This window comes from Phalacrocorax carbo, chromosome 5, assembly GCF_963921805.1.
Source record: "Phalacrocorax carbo chromosome 5, bPhaCar2.1, whole genome shotgun sequence".
NCBI lineage: Eukaryota > Metazoa > Chordata > Aves > Suliformes > Phalacrocoracidae > Phalacrocorax > Phalacrocorax carbo.
In genome coordinates, this window is record NC_087517.1 from 68,620,058 (window position 1) to 68,643,442 (window position 23,385).

The following is a 23,385-nucleotide window of genomic DNA, read 5'->3' on the forward strand; positions in this document are numbered from 1 at the left end:
AAAGTATCGCTAGCTGGAACCTGTCAGCGACCTGAAAGGAGGTCAGAAAAGAGCAGAAAAATACAGAGTGAAAAATAACCCGGTTTTGTCCTGTTTAACGTTAAAAAGAGAAGGCACTGCCTACAGCCTAGCTTTCCTTGCCGCGACACTGAGCTTTGTCAAAGAGCGGGACAGTCGCTGTTTTGCCAGCTCTCGCCCAGGGGCTGGGGGAGCTCTGAGGCTCATCCTTGGGCTAGACACCACGAACACGTGCAGATGACACAGCCCCTGCTCAGGAGAGCTTACAGTCTAAGAAAGCAAAACGACATACAGGGGTATGGAAAAATACAGCTAAACACAAACAAACTTTGTATACATATATATACAGTTACATTTATAAGAACTATTAAAATAGCACCTCTATTTCTACCTGCCCCTCTGCTTAGCCATCATTACTCAGATGAGCGCTTAATAGGGATCACAGGGGAAACGGGTCTTTGGGAGAGATTTCAAGGAGAAGGTAGCAGCCTTATGAATCAGTTCAGGGAGGGCACTCCATGCATACGGGACAGCGTGGAAGATGTTGTATTGAAAACTTAAAATTGTGCAGAGCAGCATTTCTCCAGGTCAAAAGTTCAAGCGGTGTGTGCAAGACCCCTATTTCCTGAGACAGAGACAGTGTGGTGGTTATGGGAGCAACGTTTGGCCTTTAAAGACAAGCGAAATCACTCACGTAGGACTACACTGAGGGTATGTTACTGGCCACGTACTCTCTGCGGCTGCCAGTTAGCACAGTAACTGGGAGGACATGGTATGGAAGGGTTCGGAAAAGAGTTGGATACAAAGAAGGAAAAAAAGGCAAGATGAAGGAAAGGAGACAAAAGGAAGAAATGTGGGGAGTATTTTCAAATGTAGTCTTCTGTTTGAGTTCTTAGTGTGTTTGCAATTTATTAACTAAATAACTAAAAAACATATAGAATAATTAATGTACATTTGACACCATAAAATAAACTGGACCATATGCCAACATTTACATTATGTTATTATCCTTCACTATGGAAAGGTGAGAAACAGGTTAAACAAGAGACAAAATGCTTCCCCTTACCCTTCTTCTTCCGTACTGAAGCTTGGAAATAGAAAGGGAATGAACTGTGAATCAATTCTGAAGGTAATTTTTATATGCTAAATCCTTGTCTGTCATTTTGAGCATAAACATTTCCCTTCCACCTAAGAAGTTAGCCTCTCCCTGCTCGCCTCTACTGTGCACTCCTCTACCAAACCACAGCAGATAAACAGCTTGGCAAAAGCACGGTGTATCGGGGTTTACACCTTATCTATAGGAAATGGCTCCCCTGCAGATATTAGGGATACACATAATTTTTTTTTTAATTCTTTTTTAAAAACGGTAATTGGGGTGACTTATTGAGACCAGGGCTTCCAAACTATGATAGTAGGGCATTTTCAAATCTTTGCAGGTTGAAGTGGATAGGAATCATTAGCACACGTTATCTGCCATATTTTGGGTTAACTCATTTGAAAGAGAACAACCGAGATGGTCCGCTCAGTATTACGGAGAACAGAGTAGCTAAAAACATGTCAATAAAACCATAAGGAGAGTTCAGAGCCAGGCAAAGGAAGGGACTGTGAAGACTGCAAAACGTATAATTTTTTTTTTCTTTTTTAAAAAAATGACGTTGCTTAGCTGGGCTAGGAGAGATTACAAAAATAGAAACTCTAAGGGAAAACAAATGGGGAATTTCTATTTATCTTTTTCTTCTATTACATAACAAGGGACATTCAATAAAACTAAAAGCATCACATTTAAAACCAATAAAAAGGAAATACGTTCGTACACAGCACATAATTAGCCTGTGGAATTCTTTGCCACGAGACATTATTGAGACCATGAGCTTCCTCAGTTCAGAAAAAAGATTACACATATATATTGATGAGAACAGCCACAGTGTTCATCTATACATACTTCCTATTTAGTTTGCATATATATGTTATGAAACAAATGCTTATTCGTTAGTTTAATGGATATAAAAATGTGGGTGTTCTCATAGTTCATACAGATGTCCAATATATACACATATACATATAAAGATATATAAATTATATATAAATACACACATACAATCTGGGTTTTATGTCAGAAGACAACTTTTAACTGATGATAGCGAGAACATTTTCTCTTTGGAAGCTTGCTCAGCTGTTGTGGAATTTAAGAATTCTTGTTCCTTGACAATAGCCCTTTTACAGGACAAATATTTAACTAGGTAGACCACAGATGTTATTTATAACAGTAGTCATGTTGCTTGCTAGGGTGGCAAATGTTCAGGGTATCACAGAACTGGTATTTACGGTCTTGTTTAGGAAGAAGACAAATGTCTGCCATGCTCTAGTATTACTACAGCTTCATTAGGGGACATACGCTTCTGGAACATGCTTCGGGACTGTTCTTCAGAAGAGTAAGGTCTTGCCACTGTAATATTTGCCCCATCTGGATAAAGGTATGGATGGGAAATGTGCTGAAAGATACAAGTATGTCCCATGGCTGCTAGTCACAAGAGCTGCAGTGGTTTCTGCCAGCCGATGAGAACAAATAGCAGATTGAGTACTGTAACCTGAATAGAGGGGTGAGAAAGCTAAAATACGATGGTCTTCTTGGCAAAGGTGACTTTACTATTAATAAGCTATTTTCCCCTAGAAAAGAGTGCTGCTTCTCTCTGCCTTAAGAACAGTATCTACTATGTAAGATTGGAAAGTAAGAGAAATAGAAGAATACCCTCAGTTTGAAAGCAATTTGCAGAAGGGGATAATGAGGGGGAAAACGATGCCTAAGTGTTTCTGTCCCCTTGGGAAGGTTTGTTGATAAGCCAGTTTTACAACCTCTTTGCACTCCATGCAAGGAAAACAAATAAAACCACCCCAAACCAAAAATGGGCTCCAGAAATAATATTTTACGTTTCAAACCCGGAAGAAAAATTATGGAGCACTCACAAACTATTGAAACTTTTTGTCAGGCTCCTAAACTTCCTGGCACAGAAAAGTCAAATTTTCTGAGCTGAATAATCAGACTGTTTCGTTTGGGTCTTCATTTGGTTTTTATACCATAGAGAAGACAGTAACCACTTCAGCACCCCTTTGTTGGTAAGAACTCCCACTGAAGCTACATGACTTGACTCGCTAAAGGATGGATGGGGTCCTTCTGCCCCAGAAAACATTAACTTCCAGGGAAAATATAGTGGCCGCAAGGCTTTGATCCCTTCCAGTTGGCCTTCATATGGATCCATGCCAGAAAAAAAAATATGATTATAGTATGTAACTATTTAAATCAATGTAGGATTACATGGGAAAATGGTTTTATTATATGATAGACTGTATTAGTCTGCAATGAGGGACATGGTTTGTTTTTATACCCAACTATCACTTGCTAAACACACTGTTACAGTGTAATAACTGTATATAAATATGTACTGGGCTTTTCTCTTTGTATATATGGTCCATCCATAACATATTTATTAGTCTAGAAATAGACTGCAGAAATTCCACTTTTTAATGACCTAACAGATTAAAACCAGGAAGAAAAGAACAATTACCTTCCTCACTTCTAGAAAATAAATCAAACTTCCCAAAGAATTGTACATATCTAGAATGTGGATGATCAAGCAAAGGAATCTACAATCACATTTCTGAAAATTAGCAAAGACTGAATGCTCAGTACTCTCTTATTACCGATAGTGAGAAGAATTAAGTTTATATCATGCACAGAAGTCAAAGTGATATCATAATATGCACTTTTTCAGATCAGAGTCTAATGAAAACAAGTTGAAGTTGAAGCTGCTTTAACACTGTCAGCTTTTTAACAACAGCTTCTGGCAGCTTACCTTTATCCACTAATGAGAGGCCACAGAAATTTAAAATAAAACAATATTAGATGACCTGAAAATTTAGAAAGCAAAGCTAACAAAATATGATATGGCATTACTTTAGAGTAGATGTGCCAAACTTTGATGATGCATAAGATGTATCAACATTCTCTTGCGTAGCAGTAAAGGCACAAGTTTAAACAAAAATTATTCATGCAGATCATGCATATTTCAACTCTCCAAAGATGCAGCATTCTTAAAACCTTTGGTGTTCTATATAATGTACACAGTTCAGCTCCTTGTAGTCAATTTAACATATATACATATATATATATACACATTTTTTAAACATTTCTATTATGCCAGCATGCTTGTCAAAAAACACTTTCTTACCAAGCTCTTCAAGCTCTGAGGTCATTGACTTTGACCGTAAGGTCAGTGCAGTGGTTGGAGCTCGCTTAGGAGGTGGTGGGGCTTTGCATTAAACAGAAGGATACGCAGTGTAAGTAAATACACATCTCTAAAACATATACTCACATACACAATTTCATATTTCTTTAAAAGATTATGCTACATTAAACAAGGTAATAATAAATACGTGCATACAGGGGAAAAAAACCCCTGAGATGCTTTTCATGTACTGAATTTCTGTACTGTTTCTACTTTTAGCGTAGGTTGTTTGACACATCAGCAAGCTTTTATGTAACAGGATACATAGAAACATTTAAAGCTAAATCACTGTGCACTTCTGTTTTTCAGTAGGAAAGAGACTTTCTAGAGAAAGTGCCTCACAGCAGTTGTGCCCCTCCTTCTAAGAAATGTACACAGCTAAAAACCTCCTGGAGACCAGCCAATCTCTCCCAGATTAATTTCATCTTTGGAGAAACTGTTAAATCTGAGAAATATAAGAAAGAAGATTCAAATTTATCTCAATAGTTACGGTGAGGCTAGGGAAAACAAGTGATCCTCAGAATATATAAGAGCTGAATATATCAAAGCAGTCATCTAGCAGAGAAACTACAATCCAGCAGGTGTTTTACTACCCTGACGCCAATGGTTCCGGTGGTCAGAAAGGAGCGTAACATCAGAAAAGATTATGCCAGTGTCGGTAGGAAAGTTGGAGATTTCAGTAAAAAGAAATGGCTCTGTGACACCGGGAAAAAATTAAGGATTCTTAAGCATTTTGGTCAATACTGTACATCAGGCTACATCATTTTGATGAAAGGCAGCAAAGCAGTTTGTGGGTGAGGAAGAGTGATGGAGGAAAGCAGACAATGCTCTTTCCCTGTCACCTATATCCACTGTGTCAGCATCACCCTTTCCCTGTTAAGCTCTGTCACCTCTCAGAGGCTCGGATGACAGTGTGTCACCAGAAAGCTCAGGCTCGGTGCCGGATGTGAGGCTGCGTAAGTACCGCACACACCGACCCCAGTCTGAGGTCTGCCCTCGCCCACCAAGAGGAGCGACAACAAATCCGCGAGGGAGGCTGCACAAAATGCTGGGTTGCTGAATGAGGCTGGGTGTCTGGCACTGGCCTCACCAGGAGGGAGACCCATGGCAAGAAGATCCTTCCACCCGATTCCTAAGGTACAGGGCAATTGCCAGGTAACGAGAAAGAGTACCAAGTTGCATCAAAAAGGGACAAGATTCAAAAGCAAATGTTTTTGGCGAATGACACATTATCAATAGAAGGCTCTGGGAAGATGACAAAGAGCTGGGTTGGTTTTTAGAGAAGCAGCTTCCCTTTGGGTTGTATACTGTCATGCGCTTCTACTTAAGGCCAATATGACACATCCCAAAAGGCAGAGGTGAAAGGTTTGTTTAAAATGTGAATAGTAAAAAATAACGCAGGACTATGTTTGGGCATTATTTACTTTAATAGAGCCTTTCCCCCACTCCAAGGCAAGAACACTCACAGCATAGACAGAAAGATTTACCCACGGACAGAGAGGGAGCCCGCGGGTGCCAGCTTCTAGCCCGCTCTTGTGTTGAGGAGCCGGGCGGCCGTGAGTGCCGATTCAAGATACTGGTGGGAGGAATCGGAACTTTCCAAAATGTGCTGCTGCTGTGTTGAACACTAGTTAGCAGCAGCAATCTTTTCTGCTTAATGGTAATTATGAGGGCCTAATGACTTCCCGGAGGAGATTTTACCTGAGCAAACTCAGGGGTATCTAAGGTGAAGGAAATAGTGCAAGATCCATTTTTTTTCTGTCTTTTTTTTTAAATTTTGGTGATGTTTTGGTGGTGTTTTTTTGGCTAGGGGGGTGGGTGGGAAACACACTGAAACACATTTTAAGGGACTAGCCCAATCTTATGATATAGGTTAGCCCATAATCTCCAATAAAGTTAATATAAAAAAAACCCCAAACCCTAGGCTTTTTAACTGGAAAAAAATATTTTCCGTTTGTACCCAGACAATTCTTTCCCAAAGCCTTTGTGGCACATGATGCTATACTAACCTCTCCTGGAGTGGCTGCTTTCTTGCTAGCAGCCAAGTGGCAGAAAAAGCAGCTGCGCGTGTTTTCTGCTTATGGGGAGCGGAGGGATTTTCCATGGCTGGAACAACCCCTCTACTTTGAATTCATCTAGAGGCATTTTCCCATTAAATTCTACTTTTTTTGCTAACAGAACTTCAGTCTAAACATATTGCTTACTTTTCTTATTCTTACAGAGGCCCTTTCTAAAATACGTGTTTTGCAAAGTCGTGAGTTCTCAGTGTTTTCAAGAGGAGTCAAACTAACCTCATCTCAGGTACGTTTGGAATTAATTAAGAAAAGATAATCTGTTCTTTTGTGCTTTTTCTCTCTTAATGCTGCAGGCAATTTTCCTACAAGATCTTCAAACACATAAATGTATAAGGATCGATAAAGATGAAATTTCATGGCAAGCATGAAAAGAGAATGTTATCCTTTTTGTCACATACTTATGCACAAGTCAACAGAATTAATTTACTCTAAATAAGAGAAGGGTATTTAAAACGGGAAATCTATAAATCAGAATTTATAAAACAGTAATTTCGTGTCCATACTCTGTTTTCTGTGGAGCAAGACCAAAAGGACGCCGTTAGGAAAAGAGAAAAATGTACCTTTCTTTCTTGCTGTGTCATCTGGATCAAGATTCCTGGTTACTGTGACAACCTTAAGAACTAGGTGATTGCCCCCTTGTCGGATCATGTTCACCACCTGCCTGTGGCCAACTTTCACTACATTCTCATTATTAACCTGCAAAGAAAGAAAATAGTCTTTTAGATCAAAATACAGAAAAATTCCATCATTTCAGTTTTAAAAACATAAGGAGGAAAGACAGGAAGATACAGAATTTCTAATTACTGCCTGTTAATAAAAATACATATTTAAGAAACAGCATATAGCTGACATGATAACAGGAAAACAAAGCTAGCTCATCATGAAATATGCAACTAATTTCCTTATAATTACCAATTTACAATTAAAAAAAGAAAAGTTAATGAGTTCAACCAAATCTTTCCCTTTACATATTTTGTTTCCAACAATTAGTGTGCTACAACTCTGCATTTCATACACTAAAAATATCTTCTTAAATCATTGTCATTTTTCATGACTGCTTTATTCACAAACGTTTATATGCATTTTATGCTCTCTAACATAACCAATGAGATACTCAGAAGCTTTTCTTTTCAGATCACCCAGGAACAAAGATTTTCACTCCTGAAGTAAATTCTCATGCTCAAGAGACATATTTATTAGATGCACTTTCCACGTTTCCCAGCATTTGATCTGATGTCCTGGAAGGAAAGGCAGCAGGGTTATAGCCGTCCAAAAGAGTCTTCATGGAAAAAGAGGAGTTAACTCCAGGAAGCCCTGACCAGCTGTTATGGTCATGCCAATTAAGCTTTAAACTGCACTGCAACATTAAACTTTAAAATGTAAACTGTCTGGGTAAGTCCTAGTGCTCCATCATCACTTTTGCTGTATACGTCTTTCCATAATATTAATTAATAGACATAGAAGAAAGCACAGGCATAAAAACTGTAAATATGCATGGCTAAAAGTGATTTATTTATTCATTCCATCTATAAGAAGTGACTGGAAGTTATCTGAAATATGAATGATAGCAGCATATAAGACCAAAGTGCTGCATGTGTTATTTGAACATAAAAGATATTGAGGAATGGAATCAGTGAAGAAGAGATGCTGCCAGAATACAAGCTGGGAATTTGATCTCTCTCCAAAATTCAACTGACTCAGTTATATTTCACTGAAATCACTCAGTGCCTTCCAAAATGAACAGTCATTTCCAAAGTAAGTGTTTTTAGCTTCCTCTATTTATTCTGACAGGCTGGGCATCTCACACTCTAAAGAATTTACAGTTTAGGGCAAAATCTCTCATTAAATATTATTGCCATTTAGCAGAACAACAAGCACAAGCAGACCCATTCCAACTTGAAATCGGTTTTCCATCCACTATATCAAAGGAAAACCTTGCCTTTTCTCAGGCTCTAGCTGAGACAAAATGCATTATGGTGAAATAACATCTTAAGCCATGTTTTTAATACAATGCTGCAGTCAGAAGTCTCAAAGTATGGTCCATGTGCAATGTCTATAAGCTTGAGATGCTTTTTGGGATGCTTTTTTTAGTTTCATCCACAGTGACGTAGGTGTAACACATGCTGAACATCCAGAACTGTTGAACAGGTAAATATGAAGTTGTCTCATTCTGTAGGTGGAGGATATAAAAGAATATCAATTTGAATAGGACTGTTGCTCTTTTGTTTTATTTTACACCTTCTTAGCATCTGGTATTTAATTCCAAGATACGGTATTTATTTAGCTGGACCAACGGCATCTAAATTTAAACTGTCTAAAACATTTTTGCAGAGTTATCCATTTACTTCCAAGTTCCTTCCAGTATTAAAACCTCAACCAGGTAATTCTCCACAGTGAAAAAGTTCCTGTAATTAAGAACTACAGAATGCATCTGCTCCATCTTTACTGTAATTAAATTTTAAGGTTGGAAGCCGGTATGGATTAGGTTATATCCCCTAACGCTGTCAAAAAATAGAGACCTCCAAATAAGTAAAAAGTTAATATTAATCAAACACATGTACACTTCACTAGTGTAAAGTGATAAATGTGCAAAATGCTAAACAGCTTATGGAGCGTACCATCTGTTCGCATCGCTACGTGCAATGATATTTAACATTTAGAGCAAGAGCAAATATACACGACACATTTTTTTAAAGCTGTCTCAGAAACAGAACCTGTAAATGACTGTTTATAGCAGCTTTGTTTAAAAGGCGCGGTTACAAAAGCTGGTACCAGAAAGATTTATATTGCAGGAATAAAAATATTGATAGGAGACCTGAAGATAATTTAACTCAAAGAGTTTACAGAAGTACTTGATAACAAAAGAATCATGAAATCAGCAGAGCAGGGCCTCATCTTCACTCTCTTTATCACCTCAGTGGGTAAAACTGCAGCACGACTACGAAGCAACAACATCGGAATTGTCAATAGCTGATAAGGAACTACGATTTCGGTGACACGTTCGCTATTTCTTTTAACCTTCTTCGGTATCTTATATGTAAGCCAAATGACTGAAGAAATGGTCGTTAAATAGTAAGACACCAGAGTTCTAGTGGGTTTGTTTGATAGTTTGATATTATTCAGCAAAACTTTTTCAGGTGTGAATAATTCGATGCGACTGCCTCTCTGCTTCCACTTCAAGCTTTGGCAGCGCGGAGGTGACTACTGCACCTCATCTAGGCTTCGTAAACAAGGCGAAGAAGGTAAATTATTAAAATCAGTAAGACAGGTATCTATTTCACCTGTGCCAATTCATTTAATAATTGCACGTGGATTTGGTATTAAATGTGATCACATTCTTTGAAATGTTAAAAAGACATTTCTGCTTTTAGTGGCAAAGTGTTTAGAAGGATGCTCTATAAACAAACTGGCAAAGTTGGTTTGCAGGCACAAATTTGTGCCTCTCCCTCTTCTTCAGCCCAATCTTTCAGAGTATTTTCTGTGATCTTTCACTGCAAAACCTTAAGTTCTTCTTTCCCGTTGGCTCTTCCCCAAAACTTTCCTGCACAGAACTTTTGAAAATAGATCATATAAATAGGTATGTGCTCTGGCTGGGTCCATGCTACATCAATGGCAGCTGGTCATCCAACAAGCTAAATGCAAGGAAAACTGTTCCTTGGGGCAGCCGACAATTTCAATAACTCTCCCATTCCTGACTCTCAGGAAAAGCCTCAGAACTTTACATTCTTGAAATTCATACTTCATCATCATTTGGTTAAAACTGGGCAGAGGGATGGAATTTACTTTGAGCACATTGGGAGAATTTCAGAAATAATTTATGAAATAATACAACCTCATAGACCCAGTGTCTTTAAAAATTAGCCTAAACTGGAAGCCTGACCTATCTCAAGCTGAATTTACCTTTTGAGTATGTACGAAATGTTCTTGAAGTTTTTAAAAGGAAGAACATTTTTGTAAACATCAACATTTTTCAACGATATGTCCCAGTGTTTTTGCTACCTTGTATAATCAACGTACACAGCTTTTTTAGAGCAGCACAATGTTACAGGACAGGAAAATTATGACTTAAGAGCAAGCTGAAGACAGAAGTGAGAAAAATTCATAGTAGACAATTTTTCCAGATAAAATAATTTGCTAGCAGTGCGCATTGCATTGTATTTCAATGTCTTGAAGTATTTTCAGCCACATGGCTTGTACCGCTGTTTTTCATGTACCTCATGTAACATAACCCCATGTGAACCACTCGTGAAAAGGATCGAATGGCGCTGAACAGAGTCGAGGACGGCAGGTGCCAGGCAGTGCTTCCTAGCCCTCGCCCCCAGCGATCGCACCATTACCCGTCAGCTTACAGCTAAAGGCAGCTAACACAAAAGAAACGCAAGCAAAGCAATGCTCACGCGTTGGTCAGTATTTAGAGGAGGGATGGATGGACCAGTTTGCAGCTATAATTGGAGGCACATGCAGCTGGTTAATTCAGGCACTTCTGGATATATTTAAGACACTAAATACTCATCCATGGCAGCAAACAATACTTGCCACAACCTCTGCATAGTTAAGAGGTTTCGCTCCTTTCTCCCAGCTGGTGGGATCAGTCGTTCCCATAGTTGTCATTTCACGGCTTCCTACAGCAATGCAACGTTCTTGAGCATGAAACATTCAGTTCTCCAAGACAAAAAGCAGTGTGCTGTGTCTCCTCTCCAGCCCGACCACTGCGACCACAGCAGACACGTCGCTGCTCCCTCCAACACCCTCTTGGAGAACTGAAAGCGCTTTGGGGCTTGCATTCAATGTGCTTCACTGCCGGGACTCACAGCTGCTTGAAGCTCCAAACCAGCCACCGCGATCAACAACGACGTTCTTCTTGCACAAAGAGCTTTGAATAGCAGCGATGAAGAGCTCTCTCTCCAACATGGCCATTCTCTCAAGAGGTGATTCAAATAAATGGAGTAAACCAGTGACAAAGACACCTGACAGTCATAAATCTCACTGTCTTCAACATCCAGGTCCAGCACTCTGCTTTTATCATACTGAGCACTTATACACGGCAACATCTAAGCCCCACAAAACCCAATAAAAATCATACAACTTTATTCAAGAATAAATAATGATGTGGTCTCCAAGAGCAACATATCAATGAGGTAATCGATTTCTATTTCCTGTGTGAAATATTCCCTATAAGAAAGAGCCCTCCACACAAAAGATGATATATGAACACCCATGACACCAATAAATTCCTCCTGAACTTTGCAAAGAAAAAGATGCTCCTGTTCAGGCAACCCTATAATCCTGATAACATCACAGACAAGCGCACAGAACTGAAAATGACAACAGCTTATGAAATGGAAGAAGTTTAGAAAAGGATCTGGTTTACGGTGAATACGAATGGAAGGCAGTAAAGTCATCTGATGGGTGATTCAAGAGATGTACTCTGGGTGGAAAGGGTACCGTAACAGAAGGCATGAAGCCAGGAGCAAAGGAGGAAGGCAGAAGCAGTATTTGACACGAGATGACTGCTAAGAGCGCGAAGGAGAGCAAGCAGGTATCTTCTCTCCTGGTCTATTTCTACAAAGACATTTTAGGTAATCCCAAAGGCAGCAAAAAGCTTAAATATGATGCAGTAGACAGGACTACAGCAAGATGCAACTCAGTGTAGCCACAGAGATACTGCTGAGAGGCACAGAAGTTGTAGACTGGTTGTTTCGTGTACGATTACATTTGCACACCACTAAACGATCGCTATACTGCCTAAGGGCAGCTGGTATTTACTTTAGAAGCAAGGTTAGAGATAGAATTACCTTGCATTTTTTTTCCTGAAGGTTACATTTACCTCTCCGCCCCCAAAATAAATGTGTACTTCCATATCTTAAAGAAAATGAAAGGGTGTTTTATTCTTTATAGCACACAATTGGGTGGGTCCCTGTTCTTTTGCTACATGCCACCACCAGGCAATACTTGACTGCAAAGAGACTTCACTGTGTAAATACATGCATTTAGTTTACTTAGATAGGCAGATTTAGGACAGGAAAGAAGGTATGTTATTATTTAAAAATGGGGACTTTTTGGAAAATAAGATGTAAATATGTGTCCTATTGGTGCTGGGATAGATTTTATGGATATTGGGATAGGCTGCATAAAAGCATTTATTTCTGAAATGTATAGCTATGCAATGGGTTGAATAATGAAATTAAATGAAATTATAAAAATAAAATAAAATAAAATAAAATAAAATAAAATAAAATAAAATAAAATAAAATAAAATAAAATAAAATAAAATAAAATAAAATAAAATAAAATAAAATAACCTGTTCATTGTAGGATAGCAGATGCACGAGCTGGAACATATTCACCAGAGCAGCCTTCCCGTAGGAAGGTGCAAAAGAAAAAACACTACCAGAGAAAGAGACCTTTGCAGAGTTTGTTCTATTAATAAACCCCCCCCCCTTTAATTTCTTCAGTGCATCACCCTAATCTTTCCATTATCTAAACATTCTCTCAGTGGAAAATACAGTCAATCATTTCCAACAGTAATTAAGGAGACAAAACTCAATCATTCTGCTCAGAGTGACCATTGGTGCAATGGTGAATAAATTTGCCTTGCAGTTGTGAACGCACATTCTGTCAAAATAAGCTTCTCGGAAGCTCTTCCTGTCCATTGAAGTACTCGAAAAATCAACAAAACCCCAAACCCGTTACACACACGTACAAACCCCCGCCTACACGCTTTTTAAAAATCCACCATTTTTTTTTTTAAATATTTAACACACGCTAACCCAATTACAATTTGTACCAGCAAAATAAATAGCACACAAGTGATCTTGTAGGCTCGAATTATCCTTTTGCATTCCAAGGAACCGCACAGTTGTGCACATAACACTGTCTAAGCATGTCACAAACCAGTCTGAATTTCCCATCTGTGAAGTATTCTCAAACTGTAGACGAAAATGTGAGACAAAGACACAGTGACCCAGAAAATCTTTGGGAAGTTATTCCCTGGCTTGTTATATCCGCAGTGCTAACCCAGGGGACAGCGGCAAGGCTCTTCCATTCACTGAAAAGCAGCAACTGGTCATGGTGTCTATGCTCGTGCTGGCCTTAAACCCTTTGCGATGGGCTGGCGCAGTATTAGGCACGAACGTACACTGTGTCCAAAATTTGCACTCTATATTTAGTGCCAAAAATCCTATTATTTGCTTTACATTAAAATCTCTAAATTCATTCTAAATGCTGAATGCTTTTACCAGTGCTTGCCTTCTCTTGTCAGTATTGCAATCCAGCATCATCAACGGGCACATGAAGAGCACGAAGGTAGACAATCTGCCTGGAAAGGCTGGTGAAGGCTCTAGAGAGCAGGTCTTATGAGGAGCGGCTGAGGGGGCTGGGGGGGTTTAGCCTGGAGAAGGGGGGGCTGAGGGGAGCCCTTCTCGCTCTCTGCAGCTGCCTGAGAGGGGCTGGAGTGAGGGGGGGGTTGGTCTCTGCTCCCAGGTCACTAGTGATAGAACAAGAGGAAACAGCCTCAAGCTGCGTCAGGGCAGGTTTAGGTTGGATGTTAGGAAAAACGTCTTCCCTGCCAGAGCGGTCAGGCCCTGGCACAGGCTGCCCAGGGAGGTGGGGGAGTCACTGTCCCTGGGGGTATTTAAAAGACAGGTAGACATGGCACTTCAGGGCATGGCTTAGGAGACATGGGGCTGTTGGGTTGACAGTTGGACTTGATGAACCTAGAGGTCTTTTCCAACCTTAGCGATTCTATGATTCTACGCAAGGCAAATTTTAACAAATTTCTGTTGGCAGCATACTTTTCCCTGAGCATTCCAGGAAAGGACTGAATGAATACGTTTTCTGATAGACTTTGGAGATCCAAAAGAGGAGGCAAGTCAAAAAGCTCCAAATCCAAAACATGTTTTAGATTTATATGGTATTTTATGTACTTCTCAAATGCATTTAACCACAAACAGTTTCAAGATTCCTTTTCTCAAAAAGCTGTCACATGAGTTCAATCTGTGTCTTAGATTAAAATAGTAATAATATAATGTATAAATGAGTCCCATGATGGAAATTAATTTATGAATTTGTATCTGTACACCCAATTATTCCCGTCATAATATAGAGGCTTAAAAAACCAAAAGCAGATTGTTTCTGTCCACTGGGCCTCAACTATTCATTAATTTGAACAAGTCTTCAACAGTCACTGGAAAATGCCTGAAAACTGACTAATACAAATAGGAAGTCAGTTTACATTCTGATCGCTAACACAAACATCTCTGAATGTCATCTAGTATTTGACTGCATCCCATTTAATCTAATTTAGTGTAAGAGATGCTTCAGAGACTTCATGCACTCTGTTGACCTAGGAGGCAATTTTGAAAATAAAAGAAAAAGGAAAGCTTCACAGAACCAGGGACACAAACATGCGGAAACTCCAGCTGAAACCTTGCATTAGTAAATTTTTAATAGTAATCCACTTGTGCACGGATTTGCCTCGACTGGTGGCCTTAATGCATGGCAGTCTGTAAAGAAGATGAAGCTGGTGAGCAGGGGATTGGACTAGGTGATCTCCAGAGGTGACTTCTCACCTCAACAGTTCTGTGATTCTATGGGGTTTCTTCAAAAGAAAAAGTATAAGTAAGTACCTCCAGCAGTCCAGAAAACGAGGTACGTATGAATTACAGGAAAAGCATCAGACCCGTTAGTAGCATCGCCACAGTACAGATTGCTTTGCAGAAGCTCAAATATTATGGCAAACAAACAAGATATCTTATATCTAAAGGAAAACACCCTGTGGAGATACTATGTCTTGAGGTTTTAGATTTCATCCTGTCACCACACCCGCCCCCCCACTTGCTATCGGGGAATATCGTGCCTCTTCCCTTGCAGCTCCCATGGCAAGGGAGGCTGTACCGCCTGGCGCCTGCTGAAGCGCCTGGGCAGGCCGAAGCGCAGACTCCCTGGTGAAACCCAGGATCTGCGGGGCTGCTCCAGCCAGGCGGCAGACTTGTCCTTCAATAGATTTAGCAGTGGCAAAACTATCGCCTTCTGAGGTGCACTATGAATCCGGTCTCTGCCTAGGGATAGCTGAGCCACGCTGTTGAGGAAGGCTTTAGCCTGCGTCTCTTCACCCCCTTGAGTAGCACCAGCGCTGCAAATCTTCAGCTGCACTTAGGAATATCTATTTCTGATAGAAGCATTGGAATGAAGAGGCATCTCGGCTCATAAACTGCAGACTCCTTTGTTGTCATGGCAACCGCATCACATAATTTGTTTCTTAACATTTAGCCAAGCTCCATCTTGGAACTTCTTAGGTGTCTTGTCCCTGTTATTCCTGTTAGGCCCAGAAGCTCTGAAAAGGACCTTTTTTTTTTTTTCTTTTTTTCTCATTTCCATCCTAGGGGTAACTAGTTTATATCGATCCTTTTTTCCTGTGCCAAACTGCCCATAGCCAAAATAGCTATTTCCCCCTACTCTCCACGCATTCTACTAACAGATAAGGTGGGAGTAGCGTCCTGTCTCAGCTAAACAAGCATTTTAATAATCTATGATGACAGAGTCTAAAACCCAAACGGAGCACAACAGCTGTCCAGCACTTCAGAGCCAGCTTTTAATTTCTTTTTAGATGTGTCTAGCTTCAGTCAAACTAGCTTATAAACACGGTCATATGTTCACCTGTATTTCACCTGACCTACACTGCACCCATGTCAATGTCTGACCTCTCTCAGGAGAAATGCACAACTCATCTTCTTCTAATAACCTGCTAGGTGCAAGGGGGGAGTGTCTGCCCTGCCCCCTTTCTCCCAGTCGTTGACCTGGAGCACAGACGTTTTTCAGTATCTGAGAGAGTTATGTACCCACGGCCAGTGAAAAATGTCTGGGACTTCAAGTTCAGCAACAAAATCTTTGATCCTAATGTTGGTTAAAAACTGTAAAACCCCAGACCTTTTCCCACAGGAGTCAAGCTGTGAATTTTGCTCAAGTGACCATGTACGTGTATATGCAAACAAACACAGCGAACAAGAAAACACAACTGAATATTTTAATGGAACTTCCCTTATCCCCAGCTTACTTCAATTAAGGGCATTCAATAGTACTCCAGCCTTACTGGAAAATATAAGCAATGGAATAACGTATCAAAATGGTTTCTCAATAACGTGTTATTTTGTCCCATTAAAACCATTGCCAAGTCACACAAACAACAGCTTTGTTTCTGTACAGAACTCCGTGGTTATGTCTGGGGTCAAAGCTGAAAGAACACACTACGAGAAAAGCAGCAGAGTTGAAGGCTGCTGTTTATCTCCTACCCATGCCATGGTTTAAAAGGTGGAGCCATGTTAAACTACCATTTTAATCTGAATTTTTGCGTTTTGCGTACCTACACCTAATCTGAAAGCTGTTGAAAGTAACTACTGTCCTCATGAGACAGAACATTTAAACATCACTCAATTACTTGGACCCATTCCAATTAAAAATAATTGTCTGCATTAATCAGTACCTGTTACTATTTTGAATCATTTGGTTTAAGTCACATTTCTTAGGAGAGGTTCAATTAACTTTATTGCGGTTGATTGAACCGCAGTGTAGCGCAATCAATTAAATTACACTTAGGATGGATTTGCCCAATGGCTTTCAGGTGCAAAAGGTGGCAGTTTTTCATGCTGTAACTTCTCTTCGGAAAAAAAGTCAAGTGAATTGTGCACATCTGTTTTGCTCTCTTATACACACACCTGAAAAGGTTTCAATTTCTGAGGAATCAGAATGTCCACAGCTACAGCGCCTGGCCACGGCTTGGTCCGTAGCTAGGAAGGGTCTGGGCACAGTTTAGGATTTAATCTCCTTTCTCTACCAAATCTTTCTCCTCTTCCCTCCCCCTCTCCTGGTAACTTAGGAGCATGCCAGGGCCAAATATGTCATCTGGCTGGTTCACAATGATGCTTCGGAGTGGGATGGCCTAATTGAATCACAGAGGTTGGATTTGGCATTCACCTCACCCTAGTTTCGTTGGCATTGTATTTATTTGCTACTCCTTCTGTCTTCTCAGCAGGTACTTATTTTGTATATCTGAGCTCTATTAGTACCTGAGAGTTTGTCCACTTTCTGGTATGTTTGCTTCTTTTTGCCTTAGAATAAACTCCGTGAAGTTAAGCTGATAATGAATTTTTTTTCTATTTGCAAATTCCAGTACTTAAAAAAAAATGTTCTCATTTAAAATTCAGTAAAATTAAAATGATGTTTGAAGTGCAACAGAGAGTATCTTAACATTCATTTCATGAACATGCCTCTTACATCTAATTTGTTCTCAGACAGACTATAAATTAAGATACACAGCCAGCACCAAAAACAGGGTACTAAAAATAGCAAACTAGAGGTCACCCATATACTAATGAAACATTTCTAGCATATCCGCCCTTCACAGATGAAAGCATGCATGAAAATCTAAACCTGCTTAACCACTGCAGCCAGAGCTGCTTTCACCTCGTTTCTCTGGCATATCCACAGTTATCCACCTCTGCTGGGGTTTGTTCTGAGCAAACTGTTTCTTTCACGTAAAGCAAATAAACGCAACGCAAGCCGCGCACTCAAGCAGCGGTTCTGCAGTGGAAAAGCAAGTTTAACAGACTCCTATGCCTCTCCTCTCCCCTCTGACTGCCCACCCCCGTACCAGTTTGCCTCTCTCGCAGCAGAGCCACTAATGCTCTGAGAGGCCCAAAGGAAAAAAACCCAAAGGAAGATACTTTTAATCTGGATCCTTCAAGGGTAACGGTTAACGCTGCATGGCTCCACAAGTTATCGTTGTGATCTGACTGCCGGGCCAGCGACGGGCGGCACAGTGCCTGGGACGGTGGTCCGTTCGGTTGGCAAGGTGCGGACGAGCATCCTTTTGGCAGTACGGTACTAGCACATAGTCCTGTTGCACCCCTCAGCTCCTCCGGGACAAGCCTTTGCAGGGCAGCGTGAGGAAGAGGATCCATTTTGGATAGACTGCATTTCTAAGCCAGGCCTATTCCTGGCGCTAGCTCCCTGAGCAGCTTCACCTGCGCAGCTGAGCGGGTGCGTGGGGACAGGGACGCAGAGCAGAGGAAGCCGAAGCCAGCGTTACCGCTACAAGTGCTTGTGCAATTACGCCCAGGGAACAGCACTCATCTGCCACCCTCTGACCTTTGAAGTGATTAAATGCTTCAGACCCCAATTAAACAATTCCCAACTTAACACTTTATAAAAACATGAAGCTATGTTCAGCCCTAAAAATATATCCTTTCTTAAAATCAGGAGTACAGCGGTATTATGCAAGCACTGAGAAGACAATAGATCTTTATTTGAATTCTGAATGAACCACTTGATAAGTATTTACAATAGGTAGAAGATAGCAGGCTGAGCCCTTCTATTTTTAAAACTGCATACCTGCATGAAAGGCCATTAGGCAGGGAATTCTAAAATATGTATCAAAATATAGATCTCTTTATAAGTATTAATAATGCAGCCCAGCATTCTTTTTCATTAGGTAAGCACACATTAGTCAGGCCACACAATTTAAAATTAAACATTATACATGTAATATGAACTGACCGGTTCTGTACGTGTCAATGATTTTCAGTTAAAACCTTTACAGAGATTAAACAGATCTATTGGCAGAACGTGCTGTCATCAAGTACAGATAATTTATATTTCCTCCTCCCACATATAGTCTCTTTTCAGAAAATGCATCTGCACTAGGAACAATAAAAAATGTATCGCTCAGGTACTTCTCTTTATGTAGGAAAGCCTCATCTTACAGCATATAGAGGTAATTCTTTAAGGCAGTGTAGTTAAAACTAACATGACTTTTAACTTGGAATCACTTCTAAAGGTGTTTTTGGAGGCCGTGTACCATATTTTTAAAACTCACAGAGTGGTTAGGTTAGGATATATGTGATGGCATTTGCTACACAAACCTAGAAGGAAATGTAGCAAAACATTTATGTCTTTAGATTGAGACTTGTAGGCAATTATTTTGTTCTTCAGAGATACATGTGCAAGGAAGTAAGAGCTACATAAGAGAACTTTAAATGGGTAAAGCAGATGTAAGGCAACATTCCTTACTCAGGCAGGCAATAGACTCACTCTCTTTATGGAAGAGCACAAACAGGACTGCTTCCAGAAACAGAAACCTGAACAGGAACAGCTCCAGCTTGATTTTTCAACCACATAGGCTGTGCCTCATTGTAAAGCACATCTTACTTCACATCTGTCTCCAGTGAATAATGTTGGGAAGGAGCGCGGTTTTGTGCCGTAATACCTATTAATACCTCGCTATCTATACGGACCGGTGTTTTAATTTGCCACCCACCAGACCCATCGAGCCTGTGGGCAGGCCCAAGCTTTGCACCATTTGCTCTTCTAAGGTCATTGGATCATTTGACTGTTGTTTGCCCAGTGGAGCCAAAAGGCTTTCAATAAAGCCCTGATTTGATTGTCGTCGTGCTCGTTAACTTCAGTAGCACTACTGACTAAAGAACCGCTAACCAGTTTATGCCTGCGGACCATTCTGCCACAGCCATGCCTGACAGCAAGAGTGAATGAAGACTGAAGTCTGGGCCTAAGAAATGCTTAAGCACGTACAGATTAATCAAGCTCACATTAAAAATGTTTTTTGTACTGGATCAGGGCTAAGAAATACGCATCAGTCAGTTGAGTCATGAACTTGGTGATGTTAGGAGTGTCCTGCCCTAATTTAGAAAATTACTAATTGCACTAACCATACTGCCATTTTCTATTAATTGTGAAAAGAATGAGCATGTTTCATGCAAGGCTTCCGAAACTGAAAATAAAAAGCAAAAGAGCTATCAATCATAGAGGCATAGCACACCATAGCTACAAATGTGGAAATGTTTAGCGTACAATAACCAACCAATCTAAACAACTCATATCTATAAGCAAAGAATTGGAAGGACTGAGGCCAAAAATAAAAAGAAAACCAAACCCACTCCAGCTGTAGCAGCTTGTTTGCAGAAGGAGATGGTCCTCCATCTCAGGTTAATGGCTCCTGGAACTCCGACCATGCTGTGTAAAGCTCAGCTACCCAAATGTGCTTGCTTAGAATGTATTACTTAACGATAGACACAGTTTGTTCTGCTTCCCAACTACTCATACTCAATCTAGTCTTGATAATTTTGGTTCTTTGTTTAAGACGACTAGATAGAATTCTGCTGTTTTGTTTCAGACTTATTCTTCCTTTATACTGCATCAGAACTGCACGACAATCCCAATTCTGCCTGAGACTCACCTTGTGACCTTCAAACCTGTGCTTTGGTTCAACAGCCTTGACAAGGGGAAAACAACTAACCCACTGTAACGTACCTAACCAACCATCAACCGCTAAGGCCCAGTCAATGGAGGTGAGAACAGATTTGATTAGAAAGAGCAACACATTACAAAAACCAATGATGGACAGTCCTCTAGGATCTGCTTTTGCTGAGGAGTGTCAGAATTCACCAGATGCAGTTACAAGGACAACAAAAAACCTACTCATCCCGTGTTGTAAAAGAGTATCAGAATGTATACCTGTAATTCCAATTAATATTATAAGATATGAAATAGTCACTAGCCACGAATACGTAGTGTTACACAACATCAGCTTGATGAAAACTCTAAAGCGATGAAAGACAACTTTTGCAGTTCTCTTTGAAGAAAACAAACTTGTTTGTGAGAGCAACTTCATTAATTCGTAATGAGTCTTTTTGTAACCACTTCAAAGAAGCAACGTTCTAATTGCCTTACTATCCACACAGAACGACTTGTTATCATCCCAAGCAAGAGTATAAGTGCAAAAAGCTTCTGTTAAGAAGGAATGATTTCTTTCGGTTAGTGAACAAGCATCATAGAGGCATAACAGCAGACTCCTCAGAGCATTTTGTCGTAGTGAATAAAAATCACCAACAAACCTTTCGCTAAGTTTGATTTTATTTGTAAATAGTTAGAAGTAAAAATCTATTTTTGTATAATCTGATGACTCACGGAGCACGAGGAAAATTTCTGGCCTTTAAAGCAGCTCCACCTAGCCTACACAGAACGCTAGTCCCGAGGCAATATCCTTGCAGCAAAAAGCAAAACCAGTTGAGCAATGTTTTGCCTTACGCATTGCTCCGAGCCTGTGGGTGCCCGCAGAGGCAATGAGATGATGCAGCCTGTCCTTCGGAAACATTTGCTCCACGGTCAAATTCTGTATCAAAACAAGCTGGAAACACTTCCTTGGAAACACTTCTTTCTTTCCAGCGGCCAAAAGGAACCCAAACCTGCCCTCCTCTTTCTTTTCAACACCTAAAGTTAGCAACAAAATTGCCTGCTTCGCAAACAGCAGTCAGCTGTGCGATGTATTGGATGAATCAGCGCTGTTACGCACTGACATTTTAGGAACACACTGAATAGCAGCTATACGACCATGTAAAAATGTAGCAACTCATCAGAAGCATATTATTGAAATAAACATGCCACAAAACTGAACACGGACACCGAGAAGGGGAAGACAAATGAAGCACAAATGAAGACAACATAACAGGTTTTTCAATCAGAAAATGGCAACCTCATTCGTAACCCCAGTAATTTTGCAGACTTGTTATCCTGCCTCCGCTTTTATTTTCTATGCATTAAATTAGATTTAAAAAAACCTCAAACCCAAAATATTGACAGACAGCAAAACCTCAGAAAGCTTGATTCTATGTTAAATCTTCTGGAATGTGAATTAAGTGTAAAGCAAGCAAGGAAAGATCAGAAAATGAACTTAGGGAGTACGTACAACAAAGGAAGAACAGAACGGGATGCTGCTGCCATACACCGAAGGGCTGAAATGCTAGGTGCTTCCAAAAGCAAGGAAGAGAAGCTTGGCTTTAAAGACCAAATACTATGCAAATCCCTTACAATTTAAAATAAATGGCTTTGTAACTAAATGTTGTAGAATGGAATTTGAATGTCAACCAAGTTCTTAGGCAAAGGTTTATAACTTAGAGGCACCGTGGAAAGAGCCAATATATCCCACGAAGTTGTAATTGTCAAAAGTTGTGCCTAGGTGACTTGTATACTACCCTTGAAAATGAGATGGATGCCTTCAGTGAGACTTAGGAGCTCAAATTCCAGAAGTACTAGCAACCTTCATCCCACTGCAAGGGAGATATAACCACCGAAGATGCGGGGATGTCTCCTGTGAACACTTGATGTGCCAAATCTTAATCCTAAATCATCACCATCAGTGAAGGACCAGGCAAACACTCGCTCCCGACAGCAATACAGATGGCACGTTCCGCACTGCCACCCGGCCGCCTTCCTGAGCGCTGAACTCCCTGCTGGGCTACTAAATCCTGTTTGGCCAGCACCTGCAAGGGCACTCCTGCCAGAGCCGCTGAAGGACTAGGGAACCAGCATGGGCCAAGGACCATTTCCAGGAGACACGACGGATGCAGCTGCCTTGCTTTGGAGGCTGATTCTAATTGTATCGTTCCTGCATTGTTCCATGCCAGCGGCCACTCATGCCAGAAAAGTTTTAATACTTTAATTTACTAGTGTGTGTGAATTTTACGTGCTAGAGATCTATCTGGGAAGTAATCCCGCTAGTAGTTACCAGTTTCATTTCAGAGCTAGCAATAACAATTTCTTTAATGGCACGTTGCTCACATGGCTTTGTAGCGTGATACACTCACATGGAGACAGAATGGTGAAAAAGTGGTACACTCACATGTCTAATGTATAAATTTCAGATTATTTTAAGGTTGTAATTGATTCTTTTTGAATGCCATCTTTTTTTACCCCAGCCTCTTAGCTCTTTGCTTAATTGCCCAAATTGCAATAGCATCACAACTGATTTCTGTCCAAATACCTTGACTTAAATCAGTGCTGTCCCAGTTACTGACATCGGCAAGCCAGTTTGGCAGTGGTAGAGGGACAATTTCAGTGAACCCTAACGCTCTTTCAATTGATTTCCAGGTGTTTTTTTCAGACTACAAGGAAGACAGCCATGAAAGACATGATTTAGACCCCGAAGTCTGACTATGGTA

At 40.4% G+C, this 23,385-nt stretch overlaps 1 protein-coding gene across 2 annotated transcripts in view; it reads right to left on the reverse strand.

Annotated features, from left to right (window-relative positions):
* Nucleotides 1–23,385, reverse strand: part of SHANK2 (SH3 and multiple ankyrin repeat domains 2) — a 364,507-nt gene that overhangs the window by 36,664 nt on the left and 304,458 nt on the right. Inside the window, exons 18-19 of one of the 2 annotated variants that reach the window (XM_064452904.1) lie at nt 6,937–7,072; nt 4,245–4,325 (exon numbers count right to left, since the gene is read on the reverse strand). In XM_064452904.1, coding sequence (XP_064308974.1) covers nt 4,245–4,325; nt 6,937–7,072 — 217 coding nt within the window. The remainder of the gene's footprint in view (nt 1–4,244; nt 4,326–6,936; nt 7,073–23,385) is intronic. The other variant, XM_064452902.1, reaches the window with a different exon arrangement.